The following is a 12,981-nucleotide window of genomic DNA, read 5'->3' on the forward strand; positions in this document are numbered from 1 at the left end:
TCGGTGGGTAACAAAATAAATAAACCCCTTTCTGGCTTGCTGGTATATTAAAGAATAATGTCCCTGGCTGAAAGATTGTCCTTAAAATTCCAAAGTTGCCCCTGAAGCTTTTTTTTTCTCGGCCAACTGTTTTTGAACAATCTTTCAGCCTTGGGCATTATCATTAATCCTCCAATATACCAGCCGCCTGAAGGGTTTATTTCAGCAACATAATATATTAACAAAAAATAAGGAAGTAAATAGGGTCTATAATGTTAGAAGAAAACTGTTTAGTATATGTTAATATTTGTTTAATATATTTATACATGTTATGTATAAATATATTTATACCTAATATATTTAATATATATTTAATATATTTATACCTAGTTAGCAAAAGTTTATTTAGAGTACAACTCTCAGAAGGAGTCCCAGTGCAGTCCAGATTGAGGGGTTTGTGTTTGAACCCTGGCCAGGGTCCTTATGTTGTGTTCTTGGGCAAGACACTCAATTGTTCCGATAGTGCCTCTCTCCACCCAGGTGTAAATGGGTACCAGCAAATTAAAAATGCTTGGGGAGGGGAGGGGGGGGGCGTGGTTGGCAGCTTTTTATTGCAAATACCCACAATCAAACCTCATGTCCCGGGAATTGTTAATACATTGTAGCTGTCATTAAGTTTTTTAGCAACAGTTACACTGAATTTACCACCCATGGCATTTTGGCTCTGTATGAAGTGCAACATAACACATTTCGACATCTTCACCCGTAACATTGGGTGAACTCAGCCGTAACAGGTGTTATGGGTTATGGCCCTTAATGACAGCCCTGGTGTTGACACATTTGTATTCCCTTTGAGTGATGTATTCTTCACCCAGAGCAAAAAGTATTCCCTTGAGAGTTTACAACAACTCACTGGTTGGTGGAAGGAGTGAATTAAGCCCCATCACTATTCTCTTATTTTACTTTAACAAGCAATTTTAAGCAAATGAAGGATCATTGCTAAGCAAGCCTAAAAAAAATTCAGGCTTGAACGGGAATCCAACCCATGACCTCTGCGATACTAGTGCAGCGCTCTAACCAACTGAGCTATCAAGCCAACTGGGAGCTGGTCACTTGTGAGTTCGTAATATACCTGTGGATGGAGAAGATATGAAATGAATATATGAAATTCCTATACTTGTACTGCGGATATACATTTTAAGCAAATGAAGGATCATCGCAGTAATGTGCTCAACTTAAGCAGTTGAGAAAAAGCAAGCCTGAAAAAAATTCAGGCTTGAATGGGAATCGAACCCATGACCTCTGCGATACTAGTGCAACGCTCTAACCAACTGAGCTATCAAGCCAACTGGGAACTGGTCACTTGTGAGTTCGTAATATACCCGTGGATGGAGAAGATTTTTTTTCTTAGTAAGTTCAAGCCTGAATTTTTTTCAGGCTTGCTGTTTCTCAACTGCTTAAGTTGAGTACAATACTGCGATGATCCTTCATTTGCTTAAAATATATATCCGCAGTACAAAAATATGAATTTCATATATATCCATTTCATATCTTGTCACAAATTGAAGGGATGTATTAACCTATGATCAGGCATTCTCCTCTGACCACAAAAAAGAACACCTGATCACAGGTTAGAGATTGAAGAAAAATAATTATTATAAGCTTGCAAACTATGTGCATTTGCAGCCTGTAAAATCTACAGGAATTCTAGAAATGTCCTGAAAATTTGTTCCTGAAAAAAAAGTACTGGTACTGAAAATTTCACACCTTGTTGGATTTTTTACTCTACTCATAAGTTAGTTGTGAGGAGCTAGAATTCAAAATGAAACATTTTTCTACCACTGTTTGTTTTTGTTGTGACAACATCATTTTTACTCTAAATTGCAATGTTACAGTGATTCATTTGTTTTCAATGTACAGCCATTGAAGAGGATAGCCTAGAGAAAAGTTGTAGAGTTAGCCGTCAGTCACTGTTTATGGAAAAGCCTATGAATGCATTTGATGTGAACTTTGAGTTGCTTCATAGTGGTGTTGCATCACTGCCTGGTATGTAAGCAATTATTCATTTTGATGTTGCTAAATAATATTGAAAGTCATGAAGAGTAAATGTTTTTTTTTGTTTATAGTTCAGCGTTTTTGTGATAAATACAAATTGCAAACTTGTAATCTCATTTGACATTGATCTGTATATCATAACATTAAAATAAATGCAGCCTAAATATCAGCGTATCATAAACTTGCCACTCTTCTATTCTACAAAATGCATTTCTTTCAGTGCAATTTCCACAACATGCATCTAGATGCAAGTTAACCCTATTCTAGGACGCGAAAGATGGCGGACACGTTTTCCAGCGCTCCGCTAGTCCCTATGTAATTTCAAGATGTCTGCAGGGGCAGATGACGGATTAAACCAACCTTCGACCAGAGAACCTAAAGAAGAAGTTAGAGAAAGTCGAAGAAGAAAACGAATTCGAGAGTGTGGCTCACAAACGGACGAAGAGGGTGCGGGTGATGAAGAACACAATCATGGCTGCACCATGTGCAGCAAGAAGCTAGATGGCATACAAGAGAAACTAGACAAAGTTCTGTCGATGCTTCCTGAAATAAAACAACTACAAGCCAAAGTAGTAGAGCTCGAAAAAGACAAGAACGCCTTGAAAGAAAGTTTGGAACTTTCGCAGGCCGAAATAGCCGAACTAAAGAATGAAGCCGCTTCGACCGCGACCAAGCTTGCAGCCGCAAGCGACAAAATTGCCAAAGTAGATGGACTCGAAAGACGATTGATCAAACAAGAATGCCACAACCGACGAAACAATATCAAATTCTTCGGTATACAGGATGATGACCACGAATCATCGAGAGATACGGAAAGGAAACTTAGGCAATTTTTGCAGAAAATAGCCGAACTAAAGAATGAAGCCGCTTCGACCGCGACCAAGCTTGCAGCCGCAAGCGACAAAATTGCCAAAGTAGATGGACTCGAAAGACGATTGATCAAACAAGAATGCCACAACCGACGAAACAATATCAAATTCTTCGGTATGCAGGATGATGACCACGAATCACCGAGAGATACGGAAAGGAAACTTAGGCAATTTTTGCAGAAAGAAATGAAAATACCGAGTGGCGAACTCGAGGAAATCGAATTCGAAAGAGTGCATAGGATACCAACGCGACCAAAGGAAGATAAAAGACAACCGAGGCCTATAATCGCCAAAGTATCCTTCTTTCAGGACAAAGAGTTTATTAAATCACGCATTAAGAACTTGCCCAAAGGTAAAAAATATGGCGTTTCTGATGACTTCCCGAAAGAAGTAGATGAAATTAGGAAAAAGCTACATCCAGTGCTCAAGAAAGCAAAGGAACAAAGAAAGATGGCTTTCTTTAACGTCGAAAAACTGATTATTGAAAATGCTGTTTATCGCGGTCCTGAGACAAAGAACTTCCCGCTTTATGGTCGAATAATGGAAAGTGGCTAAGCCAGATACTGTAATTTGCCTTTGTGGAACTCTAAGGAGTGCTTTCGCACGTTTCAGACAAGGTAACCTGCTTCAGATGCGTAGCAGGTTTTTTGTGTGTTGTGTTTTATTTCAGTTGCTAGTTTTGTTGATGTCTATCTTTAGGTCTATAGTGCATGTTAGCCGTATTGTTGTTCAATGTCGCTTTGTTTATATTCGAGCTAAATCACAAATTAGAAGTCTTTCTAGATCTTTATTATTATTATTGTTATTATTACTTTCATTATTTATCACCATCGCCGAACCGTCAAAATTCGCAAATTGTAAAGATCGGAGTTGTTTTTGTATGCACAGCTTAGATGAGCCTTAAAGTCATATCACTTAATGTAAGAGGTTTGAACAAGACCTCAAAGCGAAGGCAAGTATTTAGATGGCTCCACCAGCAAAAATCGGACGTTATTTTCTTGCAAGAGACATATTCTTCTTCGCAAAATATAAACTTATGGGAAGCCGAATGGGGCGGGAAAATTTTTTCTAGTCATGGCTCAACACACAGCCGAGGCGTTATGATTATGTTTAAACCCAGATTAGATGTAACGATCGAGAAACAAATCACCGACAAAAACGGTAGATATATCCTTTTAGAAGCGTTTATCGATGGATCAAAACTTAATTTCTTGAATGTTTATGCACCAAACGATCAAACACAGCAGGTGAAGTTCCTTAGGGACTTGTCGACATCAGCGTTAAACCAAGTTGTTAATGAAAAGGTGTTAGTTGGTGGAGATTTTAATTGCGCTCTGAGCAACCTCGATAAACGTGGCGGGCGCTCTTTTGAAAGCAAAAAAACCGTTATTCAAGAAATCAATCAGCTGAAAAATACCTTCGATCTTGTGGACATTTGGAGACAAAAGCACCCGAATATGCCTGGCTTCACTTGGAGCAACGCATCCTTGAAAATTCAATGCAGATTAGACTATTTCTTCGCGTCTCAAAATATGCAAAACCTTATAACCGATTGCCAAATAGTTTCCAACATTTTTTCAGATCATTCAGCACTTCAGCTCCACATAAACTATAAACAAAAAGAAGCGAAACGGGGCCCAGGATTTTGGAAATTTAATAACTCATTACTTACAGACAATGAATATGTTGAACGTATCACCAAGAGTATTCCCACATTCTTATCAAAGTATGCAGACCTTACAGACAAAGGACTATTCTGGGAAATGGTAAAAATGGAAATTAGAGCTACTACAGTCGTGTTTTCCAAAAGAAAAGCCAAACAAAAACGTGATGAAGAGAAAGAACTTCTACAACAATTTAGTAAATTACAAGAACAACTACGTTCTAATTTTAGTGACACCACCAAAGCCAAAATGGATCGCGTCAAGAGTAAATTAAAAGAAATCATAGCGGGCAGAACTCAAGGTGCCATGCTCCATAGCAAAGCTAGATGGTACGAGTTCGGGGAAAAAAACAGCAAATACTTTTACAACCTAGAGAAAAGAAACCATAAGAAAAAACACATAACTTCGCTGACAACCGATAACGATACTATTTTATCCGACCCCAAACTAATCCTAGAAGAAGAAGCTAACTTTTATAAAAAAATTTACAGTTCCAAACAAACTGACCCAGAAAGCAAAAATTTCGCTTTCTTCTTTGAATCTGAAGGGCTTACTTCTTTAAACAACGTCGAAGCTAAGCAGTGCGAAGGGATGCTAACACTTGAAGAATGCGCGAAAGCAATTAGTAATTTTCAAAACGATAAAACACCTGGATCAGACGACTTTACCATTGAGTTTTATTGTCGCTTCTGGAATCCCCTAGGAAAATTAATGGTTGACAGTTTCAATTATGCTTTTCAAACAGGAAAGCTTTCAATTTCCCAAAGACACGGAATTATATCGCTTATTCCTAAAAAAGACAAAAACTTAGAGTTTTTGAAAAACTGGAGACCAATTACTTTGCTAAACACCGATTATAAAATTGCTACTAAAGCCATTGCAATGCGTCTAGAGAAAGTATTGCCAAAGATTATTCACCCTTGTCAAGCAGGGTATATAAAAGGTAGATATATTGGAGAATGTATAAGAGCTATTTCCGATATAATGTCGTTCACAAAACAAAGAAATATGCCTGGTGCAGCAGTGTTCCTGGACTTCGAAAAAGCCTTTGACTCTATCGAATGGAATTACTTACAAAAATGTCTTGAAATATTTAAATTTGGTCCTCAACTCCAACAATGGGTTAAAATATTCTATAACGACATATCTAGCTGCGTACTTAATAACGGTTTTGCAAGTCAACACTTTACGCTATCCAGAGGCGTGAGGCAAGGATGCCCTTTGTCGGGATTACTTTTTATTATAGGTATAGAAGTCTTAGGTAATGCGATTAGACAATCAGCTACAATAAAAGGTATTGAAATCACACCCGGAAAAACTGCGAAACTTGCTCAGTATGCCGACTACACCACCGTATTTGTAAAGGACACTCAATCGATAACCAATCTGTTTAACCTTCTAGAAAAATTTGAACATGTTTCCGGCCTTCGGATAAACCAAACCAAGTCAGAACTCCTTTGGTTAGGATCATGGCGTCTGCGCAAAGATAAAATCTTGAACTTAAAACTTAGTGAAGAGCCGATATATGCGCTCGGAATTTATTTTTCATATAATGACGAACGCGCAATTGAAAAAAACTTTTATGATAAACTCGGGTCGCTTAAAAAAATTCTCAACATTTGGTCATCAAGAGATATTTCTATTTATGGCAAAATTAATATAGTCAAAACACTTGCGCTGTCTAAACTCACGTTTGTGTGTAGCGTGCTGGAAACTCCCAGTGGCTTTACGGAAGAGGTCAACAAAATTATTTTTAATTTCATTTGGAAGTATAAGCAGCCTAAAATAAAAAGATCTACGATCATCAAATGCAAAGAAGAAGGGGGTCTTAATATGACTGACTTCACGGTATTCGATAAAGCTCTAAAATTATGTTGGGTAAAGCGCTTATGTTCTACAGATGACGCACCATGGAAAGCTATACCAATTTCACTGCTATCAAGCGTAGGTGAAACACTAATTTTCGAGTGCAACTACGATGTCAAATGCATAAATTTAGATAAATCGCTTCCGAAATTTTACAACGATGTAATAACTTACTGGCAAGAGTTATCCAATAATGTACCTAAGACGAAGAGCGACGTATTAAACCAAATTATATGGAATAATCAATTTATAAAAATAAATAAAAAGTCAGTGTTCTTTCAAAACTGGCACATCGGCGGCATTAAAAACGTATCCAGTCTCGTAGATGAACAAAAAAGACGCTTTATTTCTTTTCAGTCCTTCCAACAAAAATTCCATATAAACTGCAACTTTCTACAATACTACGGGCTTTTATCTGCAATACCAAGTGCTTGGAAAGAGCTTTTAAAACAGCCACAAACCGAAAACCTCTCCTCCTCGACGCCAACTATAGAAAACCTAACGTGTAAAGTCATATATCATCTGTTGATTAATGGAAAAAATCTACCTCCACCTACGGCAGAAAAAAGACTCATCAAGTGTGGTTTTGATCCATCGCAACGTCGCAAAATATACTCACTTCCCTTTGCTGTAACAAAAGAAGTTAAATTATCCGTGTTTCAGTTCAAATTTATACATAATATTCTTAACACCAACAGCCTTCTCTACAAAATGCAAATTATCGACTCACCTACTTGTCCATTTTGCCCTGATACAGAGCAATCTATCTCTCATTTATTTGTGCACTGTTCATTGGCGTTATCGTTCTGGAACGAATTTACCGAGTGGTACCGCTTACAATGCAAAGAGCATAGCGTGACAGCTTTGACAGAAAATGAAATAATATATGACGTCTTAAAAGGCTCATCTTCGCTTCAAACCATCAACCACCTTATACTCATTGGCAAGTGTTTCCTGTTTATCTGCGCTAAAAATGACAAAAAATATCAATTTGCGGATTTTGTCGGCTACGTTCGAGAAAAAATAAATCTCGAAAAGTACATCGCCTTACGTGCAAATAAACTCTCTCATTTTAATTTTAAGTGGAAAGATTTCTTTTAAATATTTATCACATCATCGGTAGCATTTCACTTTCTTTTTTTTTTTTGTAACATTTTAATTTATTGTCTTTTGTAAAAAGTAAGTAAGTAAGTAACGTAGTGTGAATAGTGTTTTGTATTGCGAGCTATTAGGGACGTATATGTAGAATAAGAAAGGAACCGTATACAAATAATCTATGTTTTAAAGCTAGTAAGTCATTATTTAAAATGTGTCTCGTTGTATTAATGTAATTAGCGTAATGTATTGTACTTTAGCTTTGTATTGTGAGTAAGAATTCAGTATATTTTAGAGGTAGTCATAATTAGTTATCCTTGTAATTAACAATTTTTTCTTTCCTTTTGAAAATGTTCATGTAAAAAGTATGTCTCTTGTAAATAGCCCGTTGTAAATATGTATTTCTCTGTAGTAGTGTTGCGTGTAATAAAGATTTCATCAATTAAAAAAAAAAAGTTAACCCTATTCAGACCGGGGGAAGGAAAGTGCCCCCGCTGACTTTGGATGCTTACAACTTTTTTCAAGATTCAACCAAATGCTGCCAAACTTTGCGAGTTAATCTAAAATTTATCTGGGAATAATCTGGTAGGACATGTTTTGTGTCGGGAACTTGATGTTACCATACTATTGCATTGGCATTTTGACAGACATGTTTCCCCAAATTTGTAATTAATATTTTTTGTTTTCCTATTAAAGAAAATGAACTTTAAAGCACTTACCTGGTATTTTCACCTTTTTTTGCACCGTTTTATTGATTTTGAGTACTTTTCAATTTTGGGCAGTTTTCTGATGTTTTGGAAAAATTAATTTTAAAATCCAAGAAGGTGGACCAAAGTTTGCGCCTGTTTTAACATCATGATGTAATTGTCATGTGATGTGATGTCATCATGCCATGTGATGAATATTATTTTTTTTTCGGACATACGATATATGTCCGAATAAAAAGATAAAAAAGCTTGTTCTGAATAGGGTTAAGAAAAGAATCCCATACAACAGACGGTAACAACAACAACAACAACAGTGGCACCAACAATAACAACAACAACTTTATTATACATGCATGCCACAGTTATAAACCCATGACATGACTGTTGATTGTGATATTAATGGCTTTTTACTTATTGATGCTTAAGTTGAAAGTGTCATTAGTTCTTCTCATGCAATACATTTTATTGACCTATGACTTCTGTTAGACATTATGTGGTTTTATTATTTCCATTTGTCTTTGACTGTTGCCATGGTTATTTTATCAAAACAAATTAACAATGACCGAATATCATACTATTTGAGATACTGGAGCTAAAAATAAAATATTGTCATGCAACTAATGCCTAATTTTAAATATTAATCACACAGCAACCCAAGGTAGGATGTATATCAAAACATTGTTTTTGCATAAAATATGAAAAATTCAACTACTGAATGCTGTTAGTAGATAATTTACAACACAATGGTTCTTTTTAATGAATACAAATCAAATTTCCCCTTGATAACACACATGTTGGCATTTGCACTTTTTGCTAATATCCTTGTTTGCCCAGTGTTCCAGTTCATTGAACCATTTCTTTTACATCATCTCTGTTTTAATCTAGGCGCACAAAAACTAAATACCATAATTGCTTTTGTCCAACTTACGCTAATTCACTGAGTGTATTTTTTATTAGTAAATCAGTCTAAATGCGATGACAGAAGAAAATACTGCATGTTCATAATTTATGCAGTTCTATATTAAGTAAGCAGACCTGACTCCCAGATCTATGAAAAGAGTTTTTGCTTTGTTGAGCTGTTTAAGTCTGTCTCTTGATGTCTCTGTTTGTTGCACCATTAATTTTGTTACACTGTCTCTCTTTTTTACAATCTACATAGTCAAATAAGCCCAAAATATTATTATATGTATGTGACAACTTTCACGCAACTTGCTGATTCACTGTGTTTAAAGCAAAATAACTTAATTAAATTAACAAACTTATTGAAGTACGACATAAAAGTAAATATTGAGCTTAATGCATGCAGTTCTATATTAAGCTAGCAGTGTTAATAACTGACCCCCAGATCTGTGACCATTAAGTTATATAGAGGAAATTAAATTCAGTATAAACTGTATTGGCCTCAGATATTATCGGAAATTCATGCCTGATGGCGACGTTACTTGAGATCATGTTGGGACTATGTACATGTATGTACTGCTGTTATCTTGTGAGCATCGATGATATGAACAAATTGTTTTGCAATCAGTTTCTAGTATGGTAATAATGAGTGTTATTGAATTGAAAATTGTATATTGTGAAGTCTGTGAAGTCGTGAGTGTTGAGTTGTTTTGAAGTGCAATACCTCAGTGTATAATTTTACTAGTATAGATATGTTGTCAGTTTAACCGATAACCCACAACATATGATACTGTAATGTGCATTTGTTTCTTAAAACATGCTTAAATTGCCTGTTATTAAGATTGGGAAGATTCTTCATATTAAAGTAATTTAGCTGTGAATAATAATGCTTGCCAATTTACAGTAGGTAGAATTTCTTATGATCCCCATATGTGGGGTGGAAGTCTCGATTTTGAGGTGTGGAAAATAATGGCAAGCTTTTTTTAACATTGGTTATGTTGGTTATTTAACTCAACTTTAGAGTTTTGAAATGATTCCAGTATCAATTCTCTGTATCACCATGGGTTTGCTAGCATATAACACCAGCACTAAAAAGTTGACAGCAAACTGCTTAATAATAGCAAAAATTTAGTTACGATGTATGTTTTGACTGCAGTGTGACAGGTTAAGCACAGTTTCTGATTTAACTTGTGTATTCAATTGTGTTTTAGGTAACAGAGACTTGAGAGGTGGGCCAATTCTTGTGATTGACGTGTCGCGCCCTGACTGGGGGAATGTTGCTTATACCAGTTTGGAATTAACAAGGCTGTTTATGTACTTCTACACCATTCCCACGTAAGTGTCTGACTCAACATTTAATCATTTAATTTAAAATTCTTCTTTCATTTCAATAGGCTAGTTTCGAATTACGCTCTACTGATCCAAAACAAAGGAGTGAAGTCGAGGTTGAGGGGAATAAAACAAACGAAAATTCAAATTATTCCCCTGAGCCTCGACTTTATTCCTTTGTTTGTCAACAGTGGAGCATAATTCGAAACTAGCCTATTTAACTTTACAAAATCTTTCTTCATTTGGACAATTGACACCTCATTATTATTATGTAGATTAAAGTAATTGAAGGACATATTTTTCCATCTGGCTGTCAAGACGGTTCATCTCCAGGTCACTCTCTTCCCCGTGTTGTTTTGTCGATTCCACTACCGGCCTTGTTCAGGAACTTATCTTGAACTAAGCAAACAGATTTTCATTAGCTATCTTGAAAGAAAAACATGAATACACAGTAGCAACTAGACTGTAAGTGTGAGTGTTACTGGTTGCTGAACTGGTCTCCCTGTGGTAATTAACAGCACAAGCCACTTGTAGTTCTTCTAATATTAGCTCATAATCTAGCCATTATCAACCGACATGTGAACTTCAGATTGTTTTATAGTCACTCTCGTGACATTATTAATTTGTTTGATGCATCGGGTGTTATGTGCAAGAAAATATCGGTGACGTGTCCAAGTCTTAAGAAAATTGTGGGATCGTGTTGTTATGAGTCGAACTACAACTGACATGCTCGGCGAATAGCTGTAGTATGAGATTGTATTCAGTGTCTCTCACACTTAAGAGCCTTAATATGTATGAGTACTGTATTATTATTAAATAAAGCTGTTAACACTATTATGGATGATTCTAAGTGTTTTTGATGAAGTACACATTCTTCAAACCTTTTTCATGTCTTACATAGAAAGAAAAAGAAAACGTAAATAATAGCATTGGTCACATTGCTTGAAGTGAACGATTTATTATACTGGCATGTTCAGTGGTTCAACAATGTACTTGAGCCGTCTCTAGGTGGTCTGTGTAACAGTCCTCAGTGTTATCAACTATTGTCTAACTCATCAGTCTAGAAAGCTCCTCCTGGAGAACGCCGCGATAATCCATCTCTGTATACCTCTTCGAGATTGTGAGGATTTTTTTCAACTGGCAATGCTTTTAGTTTGACTTTAGTTTTGCCATACAGAGCACATGTTTTGCCGGAGTGCGTTGACAAGTGACGGAACCTATTGTCTGCTTTGCGTGCAGAGAGAGGTAATCTGAGTGTCAAATATCAATGTTGTGTTGGTGGGCTAGCGATGGTTATCTCTGTATGTAGATCCCTCTAAACTCTGATGACATTACGGCTTAATACATTGTTCAGCGTCGGTGAAGCACTGGAAGGCGCTGAACATATGAGCGACCAAAAATTCGACTAAAAGCCGATCAGTTTTGTAACAGAAGCACCGAGGTACGTACAACATGCATGCAGCTGCACTGTTTATTTATATTCTACACTGATGCAGTACATTAAGGGCATCAATGCTAATGAGCACTCTTAACTACCTTCTCGATAAAAAGGTTCTGTCGTAAAAGTAGACACTTTGCTTTTGTTGAAATCTCTGTAACGGGGCAATTACGTGGACTTGATCTTGTTGTGACCTGTTATTACTCTAAACAAGTCTGTACATTTTACAATATTAAATCATTTGATCCGTACGGCGCCACGTCCTGCCAAGTCACTAAAGTCGTATAAAAGCGTACATGTGTACAACCATTTGAAAGAGGAGGGAAGTTGGCGGATTTTTACAAGCTGTTTATTTCATTTGCAAAATAGCTGTCAAAGGTCATTCAGGAGAGAGAGCGGATCCACTCCTGTGTACCCCTGTCGGGGTTTGTATGTATTCAGTTGTTGCTTGTGGCCCCGGGTAGACACTCGACACTCATTATGCAAGTGTTGAATGTCTTACGTAACCTTACGAAAATTACGAAAGCTAATGAGGAACAATGAATACGTTGACAAATATGCGTTGATCTGGTGTAATTGTTTTGTTGTTCTTCATGAAAGCTGTTTACAGTATCACATTAAGCCTAGATGTGGACATGTACTGCATTCTGTAAGTTCCAAGCGACCGCAAAAAAATATACGTCTCGCACGCTATCCTGTGTAGCTGCTGGCGGTTCTTCTCGTGCAGTAGCAAAATAGAGAGCGGCTTTGGCGCGGATGTTTTCTTTATCACTCAAAGCTTCTCGCCATTCCTGTCTTGGCATGGCCGCTGATTTTGTTGAGGCCCCCTAGAGGGCGAGGCTGCTTTATCATTGCGCAAGAAGAAGCATCAGCTAGGAAGGGTTCTGGGTTCTGGCTTCTGAAGATCCCATAGCATGGGGGGCCTCCACCCTAACACTTGAAACATCAGCGGATAATGAACCTTATCAACCTTGAGTTATAATTGGTTTCCCTTGTCTGTTGATGCAGTCCAGCATGTTCAATTCCGCTCGATCAGGATCCCTTTTCTTGCATCTGTCTTGGATAAAAACGAAGGGAAT

The 12,981-nt window shown here is 36.9% G+C and overlaps 1 protein-coding gene and 1 non-coding gene across 2 annotated transcripts; one reads left to right on the forward strand and one right to left on the reverse strand.

Moving 5' to 3' along the window:
* Nucleotides 1–1,251: 1,251 nt before the first annotated feature.
* On the reverse strand, nucleotides 1,252–1,325 carry Trnat-agu (transfer RNA threonine (anticodon AGU)). The gene has a single exon. It is a non-coding gene; the product is annotated as a tRNA-Thr (tRNA).
* A 579-nt stretch (nucleotides 1,326–1,904) lies between these two features.
* On the forward strand, nucleotides 1,905–10,676 carry LOC144640488 (puratrophin-1-like). The gene is made up of 2 exons (XM_078499603.1): nucleotides 1,905–2,025; nucleotides 10,347–10,676. Exons 1-2 carry the CDS (start codon nucleotides 1,956–1,958, stop codon nucleotides 10,472–10,474), a joined length of 198 nt encoding a protein of 65 aa, XP_078355729.1. The 5' UTR covers nucleotides 1,905–1,955; the 3' UTR covers nucleotides 10,475–10,676.
* Nucleotides 10,677–12,981: the final 2,305 nt, after the last annotated feature.

This window comes from Oculina patagonica, unplaced genomic scaffold, assembly GCF_052425735.1.
Source record: "Oculina patagonica isolate OP01 unplaced genomic scaffold, crgOcupat unplaced306, whole genome shotgun sequence".
NCBI classification, from domain to species: domain Eukaryota; kingdom Metazoa; phylum Cnidaria; class Anthozoa; order Scleractinia; family Oculinidae; genus Oculina; species Oculina patagonica.

Bases quoted from the DNA above. Each gene is read 5' to 3' on its own strand.
- LOC144640488 (XM_078499603.1), top strand. From the start codon at position 1,956: ATGGAAAAGCCTATGAATGCATTTGATGTGAACTTTGAGTTGCTTCAT. The intron at 2,026-10,346 runs GTATGTAAGCAA...ATTGTGTTTTAG, and splicing joins TGGTGTTGCATCACTGCCTG to GTAACAGAGACTTGAGAGGT.